Genomic DNA, 25,240 nt, shown 5'->3' on the forward strand with positions numbered 1-25,240 from the left:
GGCAAACACGTATTGCTTTATTTAGTGTTTCTCTGGATTGCAGAAGTGTCAGCAGTGGGCTGAGACCCCCCCAGGACGGCAGAGGCAGCTGGGCAGTCCCCCAGCCCCACTGGGGAGGTGGGGGGGAGGGGGAGAAGCAGCAGAAAGAGGTGACGCCCCTGCAGCTCCTCCCAAGGCCGGCCCCTTCCCCAGGCTCCCAGGATAGGGAGGGGGGTCAGGGGCCAGTAAGGCCCTATGTCCTTGAATTGGGGCCAAAGTATATGGGCAGGGTGTTTGTCATCCTAAGGCATGGACTCAGGCAGGAGAGCTCCTCCCACCTGGTGGCCCCCAAGGGTGATTGCTGGTCAGGAAGCCACATGCACCCTTAAGGCATGAGCCTGTTTCACGGGGCCCCCATCCCTGGGAGAGGCAGTGAGGTGTGCTGAGGACAGGGTTGCAGTCTGGTTTTGCCCCAACCTGCTGGATGACCTTGGGCAAGTCCCTTCCCCTCTCTGGGCCTCTGTCTCTTGCTCGTCACACCAGACTAGACTAGGTGATCTCTCAGAGTTGTCCAAATTCTATGCTCTAGGGGTCCTGTCCCTACTCCAGGATGCCCTCAGGCTGGGATGATATTAGAAGGGCATTTTTAAGGCAGGAAGGAGGGGGCAGGCAAGGGTGGTCTCAGCCCCCAGGGGGATGTTGGAGTGGGCTACAGGTGGGCAGGCAGACAGACAAGGTGCCAAGGAAACGAGGAGGAGAGGGTGGCCTGGGCAGGGAAGAGGGCACCAAGGCCCAGACCGCCCACCCTCTCAGCTCCATTCCCTGCCCTGCTGGAGTCAGGGAAAACACATCCAGTGTGTCTTGGGGGTGGGAAGATGGCTTTTTTAAAAAATAGTTTCCTATAAAGCATCAAAAAATCTCAGAGAAAACCTCAGCAAAAGTTCCCTTCTCTCAAATATTTGGCATTGGCAGTGGGGCTGGCGTGGCTGCCTCTGGCCCCGGCTTTCCTATTGCTGTGGCCCGGCCTGGCCCACTCCTGGGGCAGCTCCCTGGTCCCTGCTGCTCCCTCGAGAGAGGGGCGAGCGGCAGGCAGGAGTTTGTTGGTGGGCTTCAAGGTGTCCCTGGGTCCCTGTCTGGAAGCTCGAGTCTTTGGTAACTGGGAAGGGGAGAAGGGGATGAGCAAAGCACTGGGAGGCGGGAGGGGGGTCCAGTGGGCGCCTTCATCACCGAGAGTTCAGCCGTGGGGCCACCTGTGGGACGGGGGAGAAGCCCAGGTGGTGAGCAGGAAGCAGAGGTGCTTCGAGCACTTGTCTTCACGGCTTAGATATGTCACAGTGCGGGGACAAGCTGGGGGAGTGGTCTAGAGGCCTTGGCGCTGGAGACTCCAACCCTATTCCCACGGGAGCCACTGCCCTGGCCAGAGCGGGCCTCCCTTCCCCCCCAGCACACTCTCACCTCCCGATCCCCCCCGCCCCTGCGCTGCCATGTTTATGACCCTCTGCACTGTGGGAGCTCAAAGGACCCACCGCGAGGCGCTCAGGCTCTGCCCAGCACTGCGGAGGTTGGAAGGCTCGGCCACCAGAGACTCTGCTCTGGCCCCAGGGCCCTCAGCGGGAGGCAGGGTGCTGCTGCCGGGCCCCACTCACCACAGCCAGGTGCCCGTTCTTGGCCTTGGTGACGAGCAGCTCTGAGCCGGTCGTGAAGTCGATGATGCCATCCCTGCCGGGACCCCCTGCGAACGTGATGCTGGAGGGAAGGTGGTGCGTGAGGCCCGCCCGCCCCACGCACGCACAGCCCCCTCCCCGCCCCTCCCCGCCTCACCTGCCCTGGTTGATGTTGATGTTATTCACGCGGTCGGCGCTGAGGGCTGTCTTGGTCAGTGTCTCAATCACATGGTCACTCTGCAGCACCACGTCCCCCTGGGGCCCCAGATGGGGTCAGGGGTCAGGCCCTGCCCAGAGCTAGAGAAGCACCCACCCCCCACCCCACCCCACCCCACCCCCGCCGCCTCCCAGTCCCCCGAGGGGCACCTTCTGCTTATTGTCCTCACGCTGCACGTGGAGCACAAAGAGGCTGTCGCTCAGGCTGCTGACGGAGATTCCTGAGGCGGAAGGGCAGAGGTCAGGGATCAAGGGTCAGAGCAGGGGCCCTCCCCACCCAGCCCTGGACTCCGGCTCACCGGTCAGGTTGGCGTACTCAATCCTCTGCTTGACTTTGGCATCCTCCACAATGACCACGGCGTTGGGCGTCAGCAGCAGCTGCCGCGAGCGGGGCTTGTAGCCCTTGCGGTCATATTTCACGACGGGCACCGCGTACTGGGGACAGAGGGTGGCTGAGGGGCCTCCTCACCCTCTGCCCAGGCCCTGACTCCCCCACCCAGTCCTCGGACAGCAGAACTGTTTGCGATTGAGGGTGGCCGGCAGGCAGCGTCTCACCTGGATGGGCTCAGAGCCCAGGGCCTGCAGCACTTTGGGGCTGATCTCATCTGCGCCTGCAACCCAGATGGGGGAGGGGGAGGTGAGAGGAGAAGAGGGGGGACTAGGATGGTGATGGAGGGCTTACGCACTGGAAAGTCAGGGGCTCACCAAGCCGTGTGCTGATGAAGAGCCTGGGGACACTCTGGGGGTAATTGTCCTTCTTGCCCTTGAAGATCTCACTAGCCACGGCTTTCTGCTGCAGCTGAGGAGACAAGGGCAGGGAGGGGGGCTGTCAGAGGGATGGCGACCATCACAGCAGGGACAGGCCCAGCCTCAGGAACTGAGACAGCTTCCCTCACCCTCTCTCTGGCCCCAGCACCAGAGGCTAAGCCCTGCCACCAACACTCCCCTTTGGCCCCTTCTCTCCCTTACCCCCATCCCCACTGACCAAGGCACAGGCTCCTCAGAAGGGTCATGACAGACAGTACTGTCAGGGTTCAGGCCCCACTTTGGGGATAATTCCCCATCACAGCAGGCCTTGGAACCCCTGAGATAAAGCTCCGGCCTGGGATCTGGCTGGTTGCTAATACTCAAAGAACTACTACAGGTTGGGATTTCCCTGGCACTGCAGTGGTTAAGACTCTGTGCTTCCACTGCAGGGGGCACAGGTTCGATCCTTGGTTGGGGAACTAAGATCCTGTGTGCCACAAGGTACGGCCAAAAAAATTTAAAAAATTTTTAAAAAACCACTACTGCAGGTTAATTCTGCTGCGTGCGTCCTTTAGCATCATCCTATACTGAGTTGGCAAATACAGGCATGTCAGTCACCAATGTCTCTCTCTGGACCTATTCTATCAGACTCAAGCTGCAGCCTTTTCAACACAGGGCTCTGGGCAGCCTCTACCAGGCCAGCGGAGCTGGTCTAGAAGATAAGCCCTATTTGCCGTGCAAAATCTACTCCAGCCTCGGCTTCATACATGAGGCCAAACGGGCTGGGATCCATTTGAGGGCACGTGGTAAATTGGGGTGAAGGTCCTCCAGGCCAGCACTCTTCGAGTGTCCCCCTGGCTAGTCCCCCAATGTCTGCCTCCCAGCCCCATACCTGCTGCTTCCACTCAGGGCTGATGCTCCGGCAGTACTTCCACACCATATTCTTCCGGCACAGCTCCCGCAGCAGTTCCGAGGCCTGTGGGCGCGAGCGAGGTCAGGGCACCCAGGCAGCCTGGCTCCCTTCCCTCTGAAGACAACAGGCATGTGCCTACCATCAGGCCTTGGCCTAAGTGACACCCCCTCAGCCTGGACCACTCTTCCATTCCTGAGTTGCTTCTTTGCAAAGAACTCATCCTTGGGACTTCCCAGGTAGCGCAGTGGTTAAGAATACGCCTGCCAATGCAGGGGACACGGGTTCGAGCCCTGGTCCGGGAAGATCCCACATGCCGTGGAGCAACTAAGCCCGCGCGCCACAACTACTGAGCCTGTGCTCTAGAGCCCGTGAGCCACAACTACTGAGCCCGCGTGCCACAACTACTGAAGCCCGCGAGCCTAGAGCCCATGTTCTGCAGCAAGAGAAGCCACCGCAATGAGAAGCCCACACACCGCAACGAAGAATAGCCCCCACTCGCTGCAACTAGAGAAAGCCCACAGCAACGAAGACCCAACGCAGCCAAAAATAAATAAATAAAATGAATAAATTTATAAAAAAAAAAAAAAAAGAACTCGTTCTCTGCAGCCCAGCTCCAGTTCCCTTCCCTTCCCTGATGGCTCCTCTGGTCACATGGTTATTAGGTCCCTCCGCTGAGCGTGCTGGTGGTTCCTAACTCAGCAGGGAGGGCCCACGGACCTCACACAGGGCAGGTGGCGGCGTGGGCCAGGAAGTGTCCAGGATATTCCGGGGCAGCTGCCGCCGCAAGTTGAGCAAAAAAGAGGTGCGCACGTGATCCAGGAAGAAGGCATTCTCGGGGCAACGGGGTGCGTGGCGCAGAATGAAGCCGCGGATGAGCCTGTGTGTGGGGGTGAGAAGCCTGGTAACGGACCCCCACACACACACACTCTGCACCCCGCCCCCCATGGCGTCCAGTGCTCACCGCCGGATGGTCTGTGCTGCCCACTTCCTCTTGGCTGCCTTCCTCCGGCCCAGGGTTCCTCGCCACCACGACTGGATGCAGATGGCTGCAGAGACCACAGACGGCTGACCTCTATCTCCTCCGCACCCTTACCCTAGCCCCTGCCCTCCTGAAGACCCCTGGGCCCCCAAACCTGATCGCTTCACCCGGAGGAATTTCTGCCGCCAGTGAAAGCCCCTCCAGGTGGCCTGGATCTTCGTGGCTGTAATTGGGAAAGAAAGTCACTTGGCCAGAGCACAAGCGACCCGGCTGGGGGCCGGGCACTGTCAGAGCTCACTGAGCGGCATGAGTGAGGGGAGTGGCTGAATGAGCATTAAGTGAAGGGAGAGTAAATGAAAGAGCAAGGGAGCGAGCAAAGCAACATGAGAACATGCTGAGTGTGTAGCCAAGGGCAGAAGACGGGGTGCTGGGGCTGGGGAGGAGGGCAGCTGAATGTGGGCGTGGCGGACTTCCTGGAGAAGGAGCCCAAATGCAGTGATTTCTTTCCTGCTCCCCAGAATGGACTCCACTGGGATAGGAAGGGTGGGGCCCCTCTCTCACCCAGGCTCTGCCGCCGGACCTCCAAGGCGTCCTCTGTGGCAAACAGGGTCTTGGGGAAGCGGATGAAGATCTTGGTCCTGTGAAGGCAGCACTGTTCAGCCCCTGGTTGCCACCCCCGTGCCCCCCAAACACCAGGCGTGGGAGCCACTCACCTGCCCATCTTGTACTCTTCTGGCTTGTAGCCGAGGTGTCTGACCAGCACAGCCACCCCATCCTGGGGCCGTCCTGCCCATATGGGCCATGTCTCTGGGCACAGTGACTTGTACCTGGGGACAGGAGGGGCAGAAATGCACTCAGCCCCCACCCCTGCCAGCATCCTTCTCTGGGGGCCCAAACCAGCTTTCCCGGGCATCTGCTGGGTGCTCCCACTGACTCACAGCTCACAGAAAGCCTGAGAGGTCGCTCTGTTACTATCCCCACTTTAAAGATGAGGAAATTGACGTTTCTCATCTGCTGAAAGTCATGGGGCTAGAAAGTGGTAGAGATAGAATTCACACCTGATTGACTCCCCAGGCCCCTAACTCAGGATAACCCCAAAGCTGCTCTATCCTTTCTGAGCTGATTGGAAACTCTGTCCTTTTCACAGGCGTTTACTATCTCCGCTGGTGAGAGACAGGCATGTGGATGCACGCTTCATGGACCCCTGAGCAGCTGCTCTGTGAGGGCAGGGCCTGAGGGGGTGGGGAGGGCTGGTCTTTGCCCTACCAAGCTTGACATTAGGCCTGCAGCATGGAGGGGCCCCTGGTGTGGATCCCACAGCAGCTCAGAGCCCCGTCCCTGAATGGGGCGGAGAATCGCTGTCCTCCCTCCCGGGATCGAGGAGGTGCCGACGACCCTCCCACCCTTTTCCCCTGGCGCTGAGCCAGGCCCCGCCCCACCTCTGCAGGAAAGCCTCGTATTTGCGGCGATAGGCAAAGCCGGCTCTGCGCACGCGCAGGTTCTCCATCAGCCCCAGGTACTTCACCTGGTGCCGGATCAGCACCTCGTCAAAGCGGCCTGGGGGAGGGATAACCGGGTGGTCAGAGGGCTTTTGCCGCCAGATGGCCGTTGCCTCTGCAGGGGAGGCACAGCCTGCACCGGTCCAGGGGGCAGAGGGCTTACCGGGCTGCTTGGCGTCATTGGGCTTGATGCAGCGGACGTAGGCAGGCTCCTTAGACTTCAGGATCTCCACCAGCTGCAGGAGGCTCATCTTAAACTGGGTGGCCACCTGGTCAGCCAAGATGAACGGAAGGTTGGTCGGAGCTGGGCTGAGGCCGCTAACCCCTGCAGATGCCGCTCCCTGTGGCAGAGCTCTGAACCCCCCGAGAGACCCCTCCCTGGGGCAAAACAGAACCAGTTCCCACAACTACCCCTGCCCTGCGTGGGCCCTTACTTTTTTTTTTTTTTTTTTTTTAATTACGACACTTTATTCCAGCATCGGCAAAGGTCAGAATTCTGAAGCTCCTGAAGACTGGGCAGCATTTCCAAGGGAAATGTTACAACTTTACAAGTTTTGTTTCTTATTTAATTCTACATGCAGGAACTGAAACTTGGTAAAAGAAAAAATGCAAAAAAGCCAGAAAAAAAGATGTAATCAAGTTGTAGCATAGAGATGTGCTCTTCAACTAAATTTACCGTGCCTATTGGAAAGCAAATGAAAGACAACTATCCTAATAAATTAACAGATTGCCAGAAACAGGCTAAGAACCCTCATTTCTATTTAGTGGGGAGAAAACAAAACAAAACAAAAACGAAAGCAAAATGAAAGCTCTACTATTTCCATACTTTGTTTAGAGACAGAGGCTGTAAACCCATGAAGGTCAACAAAATCTCCAGGTCCCCTTCTCCCATCACCCCTCCCTCACAACAGAGGAAGGAGCCAGACTACGTCACCTGCATCCCTCTGGCCGAGCTAGAGACCTCAGTTGAAGAACCTCATTCCCGTCTTAAAAATCCTGTTCAGGTCTCCTGGCAACCTCAACCCTATGTCTTCCTTTGGCAGCCACTCTTTCTCTTTTTAGAATTCCAGGGCCGCATTCCTAAACAGTGTGTCCTACTGCTATGCGTTCAACCGTTATCCCTGTACACTGCACTGCAGGACCTTCAAGGACTTCAGGCCTGTGGGAGAAGTGGATGCCTCAGCAAAGATTTGCAATCCACCGCGGTCCCATTAATGCCAGGGGCGTATGCCTGGGGGTTCTGGAAGCATCAAGAAGGGGCAACTGTTTCAGTCTGTGGGGTTAGGGGGCATCAGGAAGAGTCTTCTGAAAATAACCCTTCAGCTGAGAATTAAAGGCTAAGTAGGAGACAGCCCGAAGGCAGGCAGGAGGGGACGGCATTCAGGCAGAGCAACCGAGTGAGCAAAGGCTTGGTGTACACGGGGCACTACAAGCAGTGCAAGGATCCAGAGAGGGAGTAGAAAAGATAGTGTTAGAGAGGCAGTATCACGGTAGGACTCGAGAGCCACATTAGGGAGATTAAATTCTATCCTGAGGGAAATAGGGAGCCAAAGAGGAATTTGGAGGGAGGGAATGACAGGAAAAGATCTGCCATTTGGAATAGCTCTATAGCAGACAGGTGGAGGATGGTTGGTAAGGACAGACGGGAAGCCAGGAGACCACAGAGGAGGCTGTGGCTGGCTCAGAGGACCAAACTGGAGTAAGGGATACAGAGAGGCCAAGAGGCAAGGGTATTCAGGCAGCAGAAACCGGCAAGATCCAACGGTTGTTAGGATGAGGGCAATGGGGGAGGCTGAAGAATCAGGGATGATGCCCAGGTTTCTGTCCTTCAGGACTGGGTGGAGGGTGGTCCCTGCCCTGAGTTAGGGAAACAGAAGGAGCAGGCCTGGGACACTGGATAGTCAAGGGCCCTTTATAGACTGCTGGGGTCTGGAGTGCCTGCAGGCCACTTGGAGATCAGTGGAATCTATGGCTTGCTGGAGAGGCCTGGATCGAGTGGGTGTGTCCTCACGAGCGTCAAGGAGGGGGATATGAGGCCATGGATGAGAATGCTCAGGGAAGGGGCGAGGGTGGGGAGCAGAGGGCAGGGTCCCAGGGAGTCAGACTCTGGACAACATGCTGCCTCCATGGCCTCCCTGCCTGCATGTCTTGGCCTGCAGCGCTGTGGCTTCTACCTCTCCATGACCTTGCTCTTCCTGGGACTGCCCTGGCACTCCTCCTGCCAAGCCCAGCAGCCACACCTCTGACCACAGCTCACTGGAGCTCTCCCTGCATCTGGCACCACTGGCCATATCTGCCTTTCCCCGTCTCTCTCCTCGAAATGTCACTTTCCTGTCCACCTCCTGGTTTTTCTTTGGACTGTGTACCTGTGTGGGGCCCTCTGTCTATCTGATAAGCACCTACTCATTCCCAAGTTATCTCAGATGCTTCCTCCTCCAGGAAGCCCTCCCTGACCACCTCCCCTCTTCGACTCCCTCAGGCAATTTGCTGCTCCCTAAGTTTCCATAGCACCCTGCGCACATTTCTAGGAGAGCACCTATTCATTTTTGTATCCAAAGTGCCCAGCAATGTCCACTACAAATGTCTGCTGTGGGGGTGAATGCACGCAAGTGCCCGCACAGACACAGGTATACACGTCCACACTTAGAGACAGTGCACACACAGGTACACATGGAAGTAAGCACAGATGCACCCACGGGCAGCCTCCCAGACACACACCGATGCACAGTCAGGCACCAGTGAACACACGAACTCAAACACACACTGCTAACTCGCAGCTCATGCAGGCACTGGTCCCGCTCCCATGCACACACACACCCCCTCAGGTCCCACAGCCTTCACACCGTCTCTGGCCGCTTCTTGTCACTGAGCTCGCTCCGGTCGAAGCACTGGCTCATGATGGGATTTTCCGAGCTGCACATGGCCTGTGAGGGCAGAGCAGGGCGTCATGGTGGGAGCACAGGGTAAGGCCTGTCAGATTCCTGGGGCAGAGGTCATACAGAGTCCCGACCGCGAGCCCTCCCCCTGGTCCTCTGCACCTCCTTCAGGTTCCGGAAGAGAAGGTCATTGTTTTTATCCAGAAACCCTGGAAGGAGAGAGCAGAGGTAAGGGGAGGGAGAGCCCCTCTCCCCACCCACTGTGGGGACCCAGCCCCAGGATCCTCACCGGTCACGTTGTAGGTCACCTCCCCAGCATAGTGCAGCAGGCGGAACTCCCCGCGGCCCAGAGATTTCCTGGTCCGCTGGTCAGCCAGCTTGTGCCTGGGGGTGACAGGGAGAGGAAGCTGCAGATTGCTGGCCTGAGCCATGCACCCTGCCTGCTGATGAGACTTCAAGAGAGGAACCAGGCATCCAGTAAAAAGCTGGCAGGGCAGGGCCACCTCCCTGCACAGAGGCTGCCACAGAGGCTCAGAGAGGTAGATGGCTTTGTCCTGGGTCACACAGCACCAGGACGGGGACCTTGGCCTCCGCACTGCCAGGGCATGCTGGGTGGAGGGCTACTTGGCGTTGCTTTTGGCTGCTACATGGCTCTGCTCAGAGGGCTGAGTGCTGCCCACTACATTTTAAGACTGGAATCTGCCCCAAGAGACTACTTATGTCTTAAGCATGTTTATACCCTTTAGCCCGTTTTCTACTTTTAAGAACAATTCCAAGCAACTATCCAGAGAGACCAGGCAGAGATTTAAGGCACAGAGACAGATTTTCGTGGCAGCCCTGTTTTCCCAGCAGAAACCTGGAGGCTGGACAGGGCCCCCAGAGGCTGGGTGAGAGCAGTGGAGTATCTGCTTTAGAGCCGCTGGAGGAATTGTTTTGAGGAAATTTTTCTGTTTGATGATACAGGAAGATACTCAGGATATAACATCATCCTGAGCCTTACACACAATAAGTTCTCAACTACGAAAAAAAAAATGTATAGAAAAAGGCAGGAAGAAAATGTCTCGAATTATTAACAGTGGTGACCTCTAGGTGACAGGATTACAAGTGGCTTTTGCACATGTTCCAACTTTTCTCTGATGAGGGACATTATTTTTACAGCCAGAAAAAGTTTTCCTTTTTCTTTTTTCTTTTTTTTTTTTCAGGCAAGGCTTTACTGGGGCCCCTGCTACAGCAGGTGCGGGGAGCAAGAACAAACAACAGGTTCCCTTGCTTGCTCTCTCCAGAGAAAGGTTTTTAATATTCTCTTAAGCAAAAGCTGTTCGGGGGCTTCCCTGGTGGCGCAGTGGTTGAGAGTCCGCCTGCCGATGCAGGGGACGCGGGTTCGTGCCCCGGTCCGGGAAGATCCCACATGCCGCGGAGTGGCTAGGCCCGTGAGCCATGGCCGCTGAGCCTGCGCGTCCGGAGCCTGTGCTCCGCAACGGGAGAGGCCACAACAGTGAGAGGCCCGAGTACCGCAAAAAAAAAAAAAAAAATTGCTCAGGAATTCCCTGGCGGTCCAGTGGTTAGGACTTGGCACTTTCACTGCCGGGGCCCAGGTTTGATTCCTAGTCGGGGAACTAATCTGCAGCCCTGGGCCTGAGTCCCAGCTCTGGACTTAACTAGATGTGAGATAACCTCGGGCAAATGGCTTCACCTCTTTGAACCTCAGTAAAACCTCCTCTAGGGGTTGCTTCGGATTAGAGGAGCTGATGTACTCAAGATCTCTGTACTCAAGGGCAGAGCTGGAACAGAGAGGCTTGTTTCTTTTCTCCCCTCACCCCGCTTTAGGGGATTCCTTAAATGTAAAGGAATTTCCAAATAAGGAAGCTAGGAAAATCTTAGGAAGTTTCATTCTCAAAAGGAAAAGGAGGAAGCTGTGCTCCTCGCTTGTGACTCTGCGGACATACTAGGAGCTGCGGCTCTGTGTGCCTGTCCTTCACTTAGTGCCTCCTCTGGTCATCCCCTTGTGACTGGTGTTCAATGACTGGGGGGACTGCAGGCTTCCACAGGCTCTGCCCCAGGAGAGCCCCACAAGCCCACTCACGTCAGGAAGTGTGGATGGTGCTTGACGGTGTCCTCCAGCTTCTCCAGGAAGGTCAGGTCCGTGGCCTCCCCGGGGCGCAGACACTCCTCATCCTGGGGGGTGTGGCAGAGGGTGAAGGACGTGTGGGGGAGGGACTGGAGAGCACAGGGACTCAGGGGTCCCCATGGGAGGCGCAGACACAGAGGAAAGGGCCAGATCACAGGGAGCCTCCCAGACCTGGCCAGCACCTCACCTCACCCTCCACAGACAGCCCTGTCCTGTCCCTGCTCAAACTCTGGCTCTCTGCGGACAGGCCCGGAGAACAAGGGGAAAGGGGTGATGTCATCCCACCCAGTCCCCAACACGGGGCCTCGGAGGAGCAGACGGCTCACCAAAATGGAGATGATGCCCTTGAACTTCTCCTCCACCAGGTCACAGATGATCTTGTTGTTGAAATACTGGACAGGCTCCCACTGAGGGACAAGAGGGGAGGAAGGCATCATCATGGGGTCCTGGCACCTCTCCTGGGGAGACCGACACCCGGGCTTCCATGGCAGGTGGGGATGCCCACAGGCTTGCACTCACCGCGATGCCCTCTGCCTCATACTCCTCCTGTTCCGACTTGAGGGTGAGCTCAATGAAGAGCTGCTGCAGCTTCTCATTGCAGTAATTGATGCAGAACTGCTCAAAGCTATGAGGGAAACAGAGGAGCCCTCAGTAATTCCAGGGGACACGGAACCAGAAGCGGGGGAGGGTTGGGATGAGGCCCCACAGCTCTAAGGGAAGAAACACAGAGCAGGACCCAGGTGGCTGGGAAGACACGGGCAGGAATGTGAGAGGCCGGGGAAGAGGAGAGGCACCAGGACAGGGGAGACAGGAGGAGGGACAGGAAGGGGACAGTGGGGCTCTGACCTGTTGTTCTGAAACACTTCGAAGCCATAAATGTCCAGGAGCCCGAGGACCGTGGTGCTCCGCCAGCTGGGGCTCTCAGCATCCTAGGGCCAGATGACCAAGAGCATGGGTCCCAACGTTCGCCAGCTCCCAGCCCCGGGCCTCCCTGGTCTGCCCTCCCTGCCACCTTGGGAGCAGCAGGGGCCAAGCCCTCACCTTGGAGGCCAGCGACCTGTTGATCTTCGCGACCAGCCAGGTAAAGGTGCGACTGTACACAGCCTTGGCGAGGGCGTCTCGCGCGTAGGCAGCCTGTTCTAGGTTTAGCGGGCTCAGGAGCTGGGGGTGGAGAATGAGATGGGGAAATGAATGCAGCCCCTTCCCACCCCGGTCCCTTCGCACTCAGGAAACTGACCACTCTGCCCTCCCTGCTCACAATGAGTCTGGGGTTGGGGGGCACCAGGGGAGGACACAGTGGCCCCACCAGAGGGAAGGTGGTATAAGACAAGAGACCTCATTCCTGGAGGGAAAAAAAAAAAAAGAGGCCTCATTCCTGGAGGTGAGTCTTCCTTCCAGCCTCACCCTCTTGCTGTGTGACCTTGGCCAGCTCCCTGAGCCTCCCTGAGCCACCCGCCTTATGTCCTTCCAGCATTGCTGAGAAGACCAGCTGAGCAGACCAGAGGAAGGGGGATGATGGGAGGAGGGCTGCCGTACAATACCTGCTCCCGCCCCCACTAGCCCCTGAAGCAAAGGCTGGCCTTCACCTCTTCGCCCTTGGCGATGATCTTCCTGTGCGTCAGGGCTTCCCGCAACGTTGAGCCTTCCACACCAAGGAGCTGCCGAGGGAAGGGGTGGGCCTGGTGAGGGTGCACTCCCCCCGCCCCAGCTGCCCTGCCCTCGCCCTCCGCTTGCCCCACTCACCCGGGTCAGATACTTGAGCTGGTTCTCGGTTGTGACCTGGGCGTTGCTCTCTTCGTCGGCAGCAAAGTGGATGTTGCCCAGATGCAGGACACTGGCCACGATGCTCAGCAGGTCCTGGGGGGACAGGGAGGGGTAGGTGGGGGTTACAGGAGGGGCTGGGAGCCCCACAGGGGCACACAGTGGATGGTCAGAAGGAGCCGGGAGAGGGGCTTCCCTGGTGGCGCAGTGGTTAAGAATCCGCCTGCCAACGCAGGGGACACGGGTCCAGGAAGATCCCACATGCCGCGGAGCAATTAAGCCCGTGCACCACAACTACTGAGCCTGCACTCTAGAGCCGCGAGCCACAACTACTGAGCCCACGTGCCACAACTACTGAAGCCCACACGCCTAGAGCCCGTGCTCCACAACAAGAGAAGCCACTGCAATGAGAAGCCTGCACACTGCAATGAAGAGTGGCCCCCGTTTGCCGCAACTAGAGAAAGCCCGTGCACAGCAATGAAGACCCAATGCAGCCAAAAATAAAAAATAATTTAAAAAAGAGAACCCATTGCTTTCAAAAAATTAGCAAAAGACAGACTGTCTCTGGCAGAAATGGAACTCCTTCTGCCTCTTCTTATTTTCATATAAACAGAGACTATGGTACCTGCATGCAGCAACGAAGACCCAACACAGCCAAAGATAAAATAAATAAATTTTAAAAAGGAGGCAGGAGAGGTGGTAAAGGAAATCTGAGAGGAAAAGGCGGCTAGAGTAGAAACGGGGTGTAAAGGTAGACGGAGATTTTCAGGGTATGACAGGAGAAAAGGGAGGGTCCCAGCAGAGGCCTCACCTCCACCTCATCCTCGGTGAAGTCGATGACCGTCAGAGCCTTCCTGACAACCTTCCAATCATTCTTGTCGTTGATGGAGGAGACTTTGGCGCACTGGCCCTGGAGGACGGGCAGAACTGGGTTCTAGCCATGGCACTGGGCTCCCTGGGTGGCACCCACCCTGCCTGGCCCCTACTCACCTTCACCAGGTATAGGTAGCTCTGGGGGTTCCGTTCCAGGCCCAGCCTGCGCAGTGTCTCCTCCTCGCCCCCCTCCAGCAGCTGGTAGAAGATGTGGAAGTTCCTCTCCCCGTGATTCTGGTGCACCACCCGGGACTTCTCCAGGAGGTAACTGAGGATGTGGCCACCCACAGGGGCGCCCTGTGGGCAGGGCAGGATGTAGCGACTGCTCAGGGGGACTGGGGACAGAGCCCAGCTTCCCCTTCCTCCCCTGCCCTCCGAATTCCAGCTCTGCCAATGGCTCAGGCAAGTCACCCCCTCTGGCCTGTTTCCTCCTCTGAGAAATGAGGACGCTCAGCCCTATCTACCTGGCGGCTCCACTTGGATGTCCGACAGGCATCTCAGTCTCAACAGGCCTGAAACTGAACTCCTCATCTCCCCTCCTCAAACTAGCTCCCTCTTCCCATCTTGGTCAACCTTCCAGGTGTTCAGGCCAAGCAGTCTGCAGTCCTGGAAGCCTCTTTGTCTCCCACACCTCACATCCAATTGGACAGCCTATCCTGCTGCCTTAACCTTCAGAACCTCCAGAATCCAACCACTGCCAACACACTGGGCCCAGCCACCATCATCTGTCATCTAGATTTAATAATCATCAGCTTCCTAACTGCTTTCCTTGCTCGGCCTGGTTCTCTACCTTCTATTCTCAACAAAGCAGCCAGAGTGATCATTTTAAGAGGAAAATGAGGTCATAACACACTTCTGTTTCAAACTTTCGGGACTTCCCTGACGGTCCAGTGGTTAGGACTCTGCGCTTCCACTGCAGGGGACACAGATTCGATCCCTGGTCGGGGAACTAAGATCCCACAAGCCACGTGGGCATGGCCAAAGAAACAATCAAAACCCCCCCCCCAACTCTCTAGCCTCCCTTCCACTCAGAGCTTTAAAAAAAGTTCTTACAAAGACCCAAAAGGACCCACAGCATCTAGCCTCCTCTTCTGTTCCTTGGCCCCTTGCTCTCTTCTCCAGCCACTCTGGCCTCCTTGTCGTTCATGAACACGTCAAGCACTTTCCCCATGAGAGCCTCTGCACTGGTTGTGCCCTCTGCCCGGACTCTCCTAGGTATCTGCACAGCTCATTCCTCTGTCTCCGACAAACTTTTACCAAATGCCACCTTCTCAGTGCCTGCTTTTAAAACAGCAACTGCTCCCGCCTGTTGCCTCATTTTATTTTTTGCCGTGACACTTGTCAGCTAAATTGCATTTTTCTGTTTACTGTCTACCTCCCTGGAGGCAGGATTTCTGTCTGTTTTGTTTCACTGCTGTACCAGCAGCACCTGGAACAGCGCCTGGCACACAGTAGGTGATCAATAAATACTTGCTGGTGCCAAAGACCTGGCCCGTGGGCGCCTGCTGAATGGGAATCCCACTACCCCTGCCCTGCCCCGCCCACAGGTACCTCACCCACAGGTACCTTGAAGTCAAACTGCACGTCCATGTACTTCCCGAACCTGCTGGAGTTATCGTTCCGGAGGGTCTTGGCATTTCCGAAGGCCTAGGAGAGAACAGGGGTGTGAGGCGTGCCTGGCAGTCTCTCTCTGCCCCTCCCGCCCCCCAGATGCTGCTGGCCCCTCACCTCCAGCACGGGGTTGCTCTGCAGCAGCCGGTCACGCACGGCACCGCCTCGCTCAGGGGCTGGGCAGGTCTCAGCATAGAACTGCAGCAGCCGCTTGGTGGCCTCTGTCTTGCCTGCCCCGCTTTCCCCAGAGATCATCACGGCCTGGTCCCGGCGCTCCGTGCGCAGTGCCCGGTATGCAGTGTCAGCCACCGCGAACCTAGGGCAGAGGCCCGTCAGGAGCTTAGGGGGCCAGGGGTCAAGTGGCTGCAGGGGATGGGAGTTCCACAGGTAGGACTGGGGGTGGGCGCTCCCATGTCTGGTGGGGTTCACAAGGGGGTGTACCCTTGAGGATGGGGGAACCCTCCAAGGTGTGGGTCGAGAGATCCTACCCAGCTGAGGATGGGAGTCATATTCAGACAGAGGATTGAGGGGATCACTCATGGGTGGGGGGATTGGAGGTCATTCAGGTGAAGGTTGAGGTCACTCATAGGTAGGGCTGGGAGGTCCCTCAGAGGTGGGGGTCAGAGGGTCACTGAGGTTGGAGGGCCATGTTCAGGTAGAGCTGGGGGAATAAGTCATGAGTGTGAGTTGGGGTGGAGGCTGGCGGGGTCCTGCCCAGATGGAGTAGAGAGATTCACCTTGGGTGGGCACTGGGCATTCCTCACAGATGTGAACTGTGATTCATTCCAAGTGGGAGGTCGGGTGGAGTCATGTCAGGTGGAGATGAGGGGGTCACTCATAGGAGGGGGGTCACTCACAGGTGGGGTGGCACCTCATAGAAGCTGACGCCCCGGTAGCGCTCCATGTGCTGCCGGCTGTAGATCTGTAGGTCCCGGTAGGGGTTGACAGAGACCAGCACAGGGCCAATGTAGGTCTGGGGGTCAGGGGAGGAGGGTCAGAAGTTTCTCCCAGAGGCCCCTGAGCCTCTTTCCCTCACAGCCTGCATCTGTGCCCCCAGCACCCCCTGCATCTTCCCACTCGGGCCTCACGTAGATGAGGTTCTCCCGGAAGCGTCGCCGCAGGTTCTCAATGAAGGCTGCCTCGCTGGTGAAGTTCTCCAGCAGCACGAAATCCTGTACCCCGACCCGGTCACGGGCGGTCAGTGCACTCTCCATGGTCACCCGCACCCCGTCACTGCCCAGGGCCTGCAAGGAGGGGCCATGGGAGAGGGTCAGTGGCAGCAGGGTAAGGGAAGGCCACTTCTCCCCTCCAGCATAGCCTGCGGGACTGAGAGGACAACCAGGGGCACATGGACACAGGGGGCCTGGACACACGACGCAGGGAACACCCAGGAGATGGGTGTACCAGGCTGGGTACAGTGGGCTTGGATGGCAGGAAGCTGGTGCATGGAACACTGAGGACGCAGGTCCCAGAACAAAGACCACATGGGACCTGAACACAGGACACTGGAGCACAGAGCACCCAGAGGACACGGGGGCAAGGCCACTGAATCCAGGGAGACGCTGGTTTTGCGCAGAGAAAGGGGGGGTCATGAGAGTAAGAGAAAGAATGCTCTATTGACCTTGGACAAAACCCCTCCTCTCTCTGGGCTGTGTCCTTCTCAAGAAGGAGGAGTTGAGATAGACCAGGTGACCTCAAGTCCCTTAGCTCTGGGCCACATGTGACAGGTGCTTTGTAGGACAAATAGCTCAAAGTGAGTTCTACAGGCAGGGTGGGGCCATCTCTCCCACACCCACTCCCAGAGTCTCCAGGAGGAGAGTGTCTAGGGACCTAGCAAGATGCCACCCCAGGCCACAGGAGAGGGATTCCCCCAGGGGACCTCCCATCCCAGCTGGGTTCAACACCCACCCCAGAAGGGGGGCCCTCCCTCCCACAGCTGAACCACGCCCTCCCCTCCAGCTGCCAGGTTCACAGACACACTCCTCCCCTGAGAGCCCCGAAAAGCCTCAAGGGAGTGGGGATTTTACCGCGGAAAACACAGCTCCCTCCGGACCCCATTAGAGGGTGGGGAGAAGTACAGGCTCAACAAGGCCCCCACCCCAGAGCACACTCTTCAAAAGAGTCTGAGGGCTCTAGAAAATTGACACCAAGAGTGTCAAGGGTCAGAGAAGAGCAAGGTGGCCACCGTGGTGGGAGGGGGGTGTAGATCCCCAAGAGGCCACTAGGCCTCCTCCGACCGCAGACCACCCAGATCTCTGGCCGGGGAACCCCTCAGGGTCTGGCCAGGGGCCTGCCTCTCCTAGGCCTGTCCCTCACTGCCCCCTCCCCCCTCCAATACTGTCCCGAAGCTGCCGCCAAATCTGGCCCGAGCTCCAGCCCCCTTGCCCTCTGGGTGACGGGTCTCGGCGCTCTCGGCCCTCCCCGGGAGCTATTCACCCGGCCCGGGTCCGAGAGCCTCACGGCCCTCCCTGCCTCGGCCTCCTCCCCCTGCAACTTTCCGGGACGTTTTTCCACCCGAAATTCCTGGGCCGCGCCCGCTTCCTGGCGAGGCCGAGGCGGCGCCGCGAGGCCGGGAGGGACGCCCGGGACCCCCGCCCTGCTCGCCAGCCCCGCTCACCGACGCTCGGTAGCGCATCCTGCCCCGTCGGCCTGGCGCCCTGCTCCGCTGCCCGAGCTCTCGCCTCGGGGCTCGGCGGCGGCGGCGGCGGCGTCACGAGGGAGGGGCCAACCCGCCCCCCGTTCCGCCCCCTCCGTGAGCCTCGGAGGCGCGGGACTCCCCGGACGCCCCCGCCTCCTTCGGTGCTTGGACTCGGGGGTCCCTCCCCAGCTGGTAGGGGTGGGGCAGGAACTAAGGGGGATCTCGCGGCGTGGGTGGGTACAAGGGTGGGGGTGGGGGCGGGGGCGGGGGCGGAGCTCCCCGCCGGGCAGGGGCTCCGCCTGAGTCAGGTTTTCCAGGAGGGACTTCGTTGGTTCCAGGGTGGGGCCCGGAACCCGCGCGGCCGCCGCGTCTACACTGACCCGGAACTCACTTCCGGGCTTGTATCTACACTACGCACTAGGCCAGGCGCGGGACTCACTAGGCAGAGGCCCGTGGGTCCCGGAGGAAGCAGGATTCCCACCCCCACACTCCAACCTCGAGTCCCGGGAAAGTTAAAAATAGAACGAAATGTCCAAATACGGCCGGCGCGCCCGGGCGGGCGGAGCCTCCGTGCGGGACACTGTCCACCCCCGTACACTCTCTGGAGGGTGGATCCCGTGTCTTTAAGTCTCTAGGAAATCTCTTTAGTTTCCCGCGTCAGCACAGAGCGCGTACCCCAGGGACGAAGGCAGCCAGAGCACCTTTGCCGAGCGCGGTGCGTGCCCGGCCTCCATGGAGGGCTCAGCTTTCCATCTGGGGAATCCACGTCCGACTTCCACCATTTGGGGCAATACCTTTCTCCCCTATCGAGGACATCCCGACTAGGGCCCCTGTGCCCAGGGGCTCTTCACCTCTCTCCTTCCTCTGGAGAGGGTCTCCCTCTATTGTCCCTCTGGATCCCTCCATACTTTCTGCCCAGGACATCCTCCCTCTACCCAAACCAGCCCCCCAGCAGCCCCGCCCTCGCTGGGCTCTCAGTGGGCAGCAGCCTGGGGGGCAAGCTCTAGCTCAGATCCCAGCGCTGGTGGGGGTGTGATGGCTAGTGCTTCTTCCAAAAGGCTGGGCTGCTTCTCACAAGCTGTATGACTGCCAGCAGGTCAGTTAATTTCTGGGAGCCTCTCCTTCAGCCTTAAAACGAGGCTAATACCTGTCTCAAAGGGCTGTTGAGAAGGCTAAGATAAGCCGCCAAGGCACCTCCCAGGCCTTCAGTAAACACCACTTCCCTCTCGGACAGACACTCTTTGCACACACGCTTGGAGCAGACCTACTAAGAGCCAGGTCCTGGGCCAGACAGGTCACACTTCTTCTATAGCTGGGAAAGCCCCTCAGGCGTGTCTGCCTGCCAGTTAACAAAGAGCTCTCGAACTTTACTTGTGCCCCACCTGACACATAAGGAACCCGAGGCGCAATCGCCGGATGCTGACTTGACCTAGGGGGCAAAAGGGCAGGGCTGGCACCCAAAGCCTCAGCGTGCCCCTCTCTCAGACCTGGGCTCCCGGGGGAGGGAGGGAGGTTGCGGCAGGTGCGGGTTGTAGCCTCGTGGGGAAGGCTCATTACCTCGAGAACAACAGCCCGGCCGGAGCCGCGGCCCTGGGGACCCCGCGGCGGGGGCGCCAGCTGGGAGATGGGGCCCTCTGGAGGGAGCGAGGGGACTGGGTGCCACCGCGCGCAGCTGGGAGATGGGTGGGAGCGGAGGGGGCGGGGGCCTTAAATGCCACCAGCTTCGGGCTAAGGGCGGGAGGAGGCCCCCTCCGCGAGGGGCCTCAGCCTCCCGCTCACCCGGAGTGGGAAGGGCCTTGGAAGACTGGAGGAAGGGGGTCCAGCCGGTCCCCACCAGGAGCACGGCTCCGGGGCGGTACAAGGACTAGGCTGGCTCGGCTGGCGGCCGCCCGCGGGCCCGAGGCGAGGAGCTGGCAGAGGGGCGGGGCCTCGCGGCCGCAGTGCCCGCTCCGGCCGCCGCCGCGTCAAGCGGCAGGAATGAGGGGAATCCGCGTGCGGAGGGGTACGGCCGGCCACCCCCGCCCGAGCCCCGCCGCTGCATTCCCCGGATGCCCGCTGACTCCCTTACAGCCGCCGCCCGGCGGCGGAAGGAGGGGGCGTCTCCGCTGCCAGGCGGGCCAGAGGGCCTGCTCCCCGACCACAGCCCCTGGCCACCGCCACCGGCCGCCTCGCCTCACTGGACGGAAGCGCCCGCCCGGGAGAGGGGGTAGGGAGGCGGGGGACAGAGCGTGTGAGAGACACCGCGGCCAAGACTGCAGCGCCGGGCGCTTCCTGCGTTCGGAGCGCTGTCCTCTGGTACTGTACTCCTTTCAATGCCCTCAGCCGAGCCATGAGGTCTGTATTATTACCCCCATTCTACAGACGGGGAAACTGAGGCTGGGCAGGCGAATGACGTGTTCAAGATCCCAGGACTAGTAAAAGGAGGGGTGGGATTGGAACCGGGAAGTCTACCACTGTCTACTCCTGCAGGGCTGCCCTGAGGGAAAGACGCCTGCCTAGCGGCTGGAGGATTTCCCAGCTTCTCTGTCAGGGTTAACATGCTACCGCCAGGCCATGACCTTCCTTAGCGAACCCATGACCGCAGTGCCCAGTACCCACCCTTGGCGGTGTTGTGTGATTATTGACATGTAGGCCTTAGGAACGGCAGCTAGGGAGTGGGCCATGACCTGTGCCCCCAGCATGGCCCTGGACCTAGGGGCTGGCCGCAGGCTGGGGTGCAGCTGTGACCCCTGAGTGACCCAGGACTTATTTCCCAAGGATGCCTCTGAGTCTCCTCCCACCTGGGGAGGTGTTTCCCATAAAGGTGGCGCAGGCCCAGCAGACCTGGGTCATCCAGTGCCCGTTACCTAGTATGGGCCAGGTGCCCCCAAGCCTGCCCTCTGGAGGAGTGGGGAGGGCAGTGGGCAGCCTCAGTTGTTCCCCTGGCTCAGGTCTATGCGAGTCTGGAGAGGGTGTTCTGAGGACCCCCAGATTGCTAACAGAAACTGATTTCCACTGAGGCAGCCTCATGGCCTGTTGGGGCAGCAGAAAAAACCATAGCCTAGAGCTTCCCTGGTGGCGCAGTGGTTGGGGGTCCGCCTGCCGATGCAGGGGACGCGGGTTCGTGCCCCGGTCCGGGAGGATCCCACGTGCCGCGGAGTGGCTGGGCCCGTGAGCCATGGCCGCTGGGCCTGCGCGTCCGGAGCCTCTGCTCCGCAACGGGAGAGGCCGCAGCAGTGAGAGGCCCGCGTACCGCAAAAAAAAAAAAAAAAAACCATAGCCTATCTCACCCACAGCACATGCTGGGCACAGAACTGGTGTTCAGCTTTTCTATTATCAAACATATCTTAGGTCTGGGCCCAGGCTGCCCCACCAAGGACTGTTCCAGACTGAAGGGAACTGTTGCGAGGGGGAATGGAAAGAAAAGTTGGAGACTTAGGGGTTCTACCTGATATCTCACTGGGCCCCAGTCAAGGGCTGTATACTCTGGCTCCAGAACCATGGGCCTTTTGCCTGCCAGACACCTCTGCCTGGGGGTCCAGCAGAAGTAAACAAAGCGCCTTGCCCACTAACCCATCCTCCTTGTTCAGTATCCTGTAAGATGAGAGGAGGCGGGCACCTCCAGCTAGTCATCACCGCCTGGCATCAAAAGGCCCGCCCGGGCTTCCCTGGTGGCGCAGGGGTTGAGAGTCCGCCTGCCGATGCAGGGGACGCGGGTTCGTGCCCCGGCCTGGGAGGATCCCACACGCCGCGGAGCGGCTGGGCCCGTGAGCCATGGCCACTGAGCCTGCGCGTCTGGAGCCTGTGCTCCGCAACGGGAGAGGCCACAACAGTGAGAGGGGGAAAAAAAAAAGGCCCGCCCTCCTCGCTCCACTCCTCACACCAAGGAGTCACTACCTGCTAAAACCTCCCCTTGGCTCCTGCATCACTGCTCTGCCCCTGGACCAAGCAAGCAGCCTCCAAACTGGCCTCTCTGCCTTCCTCCCGCCAATCCATTTTCCCACAGCCGCCTGTAGTATTTACAAATGCAAATCCGATCAATTAACATCTCATGTTAATAGAGTGAAGGTTTATAGGGCACCTGTCCATATGCCAAGCACACCCACTGCTTCTCGCCAGGCCCCTGTATGTGGACTCCAGAAGCCCCCTGTGTCCTCAGTTTACCCCACTGCTCCTGTGCTCCTATGTGGCTACAGGGGCAGCCGTCTCCAGTCCCTTCTCTCCCCATGTCTCCCTCACCACCACAAACAGCCAGGAGGAGCTGCTTCCACCTTTGCCACCAGCCGCGTGGCTCTAAGCTTCAAGCCTTTGCACCTGCAGCTTCCTTGGCCCTCGCACCCAAACCCCTCCCCACCTGACTGACTCTTAGTCATCCTTGAAGATTCAGCTCAGGTATCACTTCCTCCAGAACCCCTTCCTGACTCCCCGCAACACACAGCCCCCTCCTTATCGCATTCCGCTCTGATCGAAGGTTTCCTTCTCAGTCTCTCCCAGGAGACTGCTCCCGCTCCAGGCCGGCACACAGTGGGAGCTCAATAACCCCTCGTGGACGCCTGTGTGAATGAATGAATCACAGAGCCCGGGAGTGTGAGCAGAAGGCCGGAGCGTGCCGGGCGTTGAATAGGCCGTGGGCCAGCCATTCATTCTCTCATTCATCTCGGAGCCCCCCAGCCGCCGCACTCACACGCAGGGGCCACTGGCGCGGCTGGGCCGGGGGCGGGGAACGGGAAGGGGCGGGGCCCGGGCGGCTTCTCCGGAACCCGGAGGCAAAGCCGGCAGCCGGAGGGCCCCAGAGGGCGCGCAGGGCGCCTGGGTCACGCGACCCCAGCCGCTCCTCTCCGCCCTCACGTTACCCGCAAGAAATCTAAGTCTCTAACAGACCGAGTCCCGGAGCCACCGGGTCCTGGGACCCCGCACGGGCCGGGCCGAGCCCACCCTCGGCCCCAGCGATCCCTGGGCCGGCGACCCCCGCCTCCCCAACCGTAGCTCCGGGCCTGGCTCGCCGCCCGGCCGCTTACCCTCTCCTCCATCCCGTCCGCCAGCGGAGCCCCCCCACCCCCGGGGCCGCGCGGCTGCGGCCCTCCCGGAGTTCCCCGTACCCACCGGCTTGGCTTCTCGGGTGCGCGGGCGGGGGCCAGGCTAGTCGGCGTGGCCGGCTCCGGAGTCGGCGGCCCAGGCACGCTCTCCCCGCCCAGGGCCCGCCCGGGGCCGGGCCGCTCCCTGTCGTCATCCCGGTCAGGGCCCAGGCCCCGGCGCGCGCGCGCACCCTCCGGCCCCGCCCAGGCCGCCCCGGTGCCGGCCCCGGCCCCGGCCCGCGTCCGTGTCCGCGGGGGCTTGGTGCAGCACACTCCGCAGCCAGCTCCCGGGGACGAGGCGCGTCACAGTCATTCACACACATGCACACACGCACCCTCCTCTGGCTGACGACCGGGCCCACTCGCTGTAGTGCTGGGCGGCGTGTGTCTTCTGGGGTTCTCCCTTATCCTAGGGCGCCTTTGCATCACCAGAGCAAACCCGACCCTGCCCTGCGTGCCAGGCCAAGTCAGTTCTTCCCCTTTTCTGACCGCCTCGCTCCATTCACCCTCCTTCTCCACCCACGCTACTGCTCTGAGCCGGCCAGTGTCTGTTCTTCAGGCCAGACGGGAAGGCAGCGGCATTAACTGAGCCTGTACTATATGCACCTGGAGCTTTGCATGCGCTGGTCCTTAGATCTCAGAGCGGCCCTGTCACCTCGGTGTTGTTAGCCCAGTTCATAGGCCAGCCCACTGAGGATCAGGGAGCTGGAGGAGAAGGGATTCAAACCCAGATCCCCGCTTTGAAACACTCTGCTCCTGGTGGGCTTAAACCCTACACTCTTCCTTCCATTTACCCCTTGTTGTCCAGTCTGTTCCTGTCCCACCAAGGATCAGAATGCTTCCCCCACTGCTCACCTCTTTCCCGAGGGGTTTGCTTGAGAGGAAGCTGCTGGGCCCTGGCGAGACACTGCCACCCTTCCTCCCAGCCCAGAGCATCCCAGCTTACAAGCTTGCAGGGCCTGTGGGGATGAACCACACGGATGATCTCCCCGGTGGGTATCAGCTCCACTTGCAGGGCCATTCCGTCTGTGGATAGCCAGCGTGCAGAGCACTGGGGCCTCTGAGCAAAAGCCCGTCTGCCTGCCCGCCCGCTGGTTCTGGCTGCTCCCGGAACCAGGAATCTAGTCTCACGCTGGGATGGCCGCTTGGTTCAGCTTCAACTCCAGCCCCGGGGGATGTGTCTGGTCCAGTGCCTCAGGACACAGCTGGAGCAGCCCAGGTCTGATTGGGAGGCCTCTTGGCCCAGCAGGGTTGGGGCAGGAAGAGGAGGGGCTGAGGGACGGAGGAAATGCTTGTTGTCCCAGGTAACCAGAGGAGCTGATGCAGCCACCCATGGGGGACCCTGGGCTCCAGGTCAAAGGGTAGGAAGCCTTTCTCCCCAGCAGCTCCATGGCCAGGCCTCTCCAGCTGCCCTCTTGCTGGTATCAGCTGGAGAGCACAGTGACCACTCCCCAAGTCAGAATGTACCTCCTCCCTAAGCCAAGAGGATCCATGAATAGGCACAGTCCCCCCCAGCTTGTCCGCCTCCCACAGCGGCAGGTGAGCCCCTGGAGTTTGAGGCGCCAGGCTGCTGGGGACTGGCCATGTTGGGCAGAGGGGTTAGCTGGAGAGGCAGGAGGGCATTGTGAGGAGGCCCCTGTCCCACCCTCCTCTGGCGCCTCAAATGCTTGAGGTTGGTTCCTGGGTGGCTTGGCGTTGGGGAGCCTTAATCTTGTTTGCCCCTTACTTTTCCGTAGCACCCTCAGGTGCTCCCCACCCCCAAATGTTCCTGTTTTCCTATCTTTATTGTTGCTAAATCACAGCTGACACTTTCCTGGCCTGGGACTGAGCCCTCAGGTCTCCGGCCATTCCTTATAGGAAGTGCAAAGGGGGAAGTGGATGGGGAAAGCGATCTTTCCAGAGGAAGATGCTGGCAGGGGAGGGGTGGAGTCCAGTGGGCCTGCGCCGCCGGCCCCTCGGGCAGGCACTTTCCCTGGGCACCCTTCCTTCCCTCCCCTCAGCTTCCCCCGCCCAGGAAAGGCCAGCAAAGCTTCCTTCCTTCCTTCCTCTGGGAAGCACATCTATCCAGGGCAGGATCATCCCCGGCGGCCACACAATGGCCCTTATCAGCCGTGGAGCCAGGCACAGAGACCCAGCGCACACCAAGTCTCACATATTTCCTGTTTCCACCCAGCGGGTCAGGGCTGGGCCCAGAGCGGCCATATCCTGACTGGGGCCAAGAGGAGGGAGAGCATCCCCCCCTTCCCCTTCCCGCCTCTCAATCATTGCTGGACTCACCCCTCCCTGCTAACAGGAGGCAGGG

At 59.6% G+C, this 25,240-nt stretch overlaps 1 protein-coding gene across 5 annotated transcripts; it reads right to left on the reverse strand.

Annotated features, from left to right (window-relative positions):
* Positions 1-4: 4 nt before the first annotated feature.
* On the reverse strand, positions 5-24,037 carry MYO1C (myosin IC). 5 transcript variants are annotated; one of them, XM_030861873.3, is made up of 32 exons: positions 23,885-24,035; positions 16,335-16,490; positions 16,104-16,219; positions 15,364-15,562; positions 15,202-15,282; positions 13,753-13,932; positions 13,574-13,672; positions 12,745-12,858; positions 12,588-12,659; positions 12,043-12,162; positions 11,848-11,930; positions 11,521-11,626; positions 11,328-11,408; positions 10,957-11,048; positions 9,163-9,257; positions 9,036-9,082; positions 8,841-8,921; positions 6,161-6,266; positions 5,938-6,055; positions 5,212-5,325; positions 5,060-5,136; positions 4,653-4,721; positions 4,481-4,565; positions 4,237-4,396; positions 3,499-3,582; positions 2,565-2,658; positions 2,415-2,470; positions 2,159-2,294; positions 2,010-2,080; positions 1,801-1,898; positions 1,626-1,725; positions 5-1,229 (listed from the first exon to the last, which is right to left on the reverse strand). In XM_030861873.3, exons 1-32 carry the CDS (start codon positions 23,957-23,959, stop codon positions 1,203-1,205), a joined length of 3,192 nt encoding a protein of 1,063 aa, XP_030717733.1. In that variant the 5' UTR covers positions 23,960-24,035; the 3' UTR covers positions 5-1,202. The 5 variants fall into 5 exon arrangements, 4 of the variants coding, with proteins under 4 accessions (XP_030717733.1, XP_060146575.1, XP_030717735.1 ...); XM_060290592.2 differs by lacking the exon at positions 23,885-24,035 and adding an exon at positions 23,274-23,418; XM_030861875.3 differs by lacking the exon at positions 23,885-24,035 and adding an exon at positions 22,967-23,104.
* Between the last annotated feature and the right edge of the window lie 1,203 nt (positions 24,038-25,240).

The sequence above is a fragment of the Globicephala melas genome, chromosome 20 (genome assembly GCF_963455315.2).
Source record: "Globicephala melas chromosome 20, mGloMel1.2, whole genome shotgun sequence".
In the NCBI taxonomy this organism is placed as follows: domain Eukaryota; kingdom Metazoa; phylum Chordata; class Mammalia; order Artiodactyla; family Delphinidae; genus Globicephala; species Globicephala melas.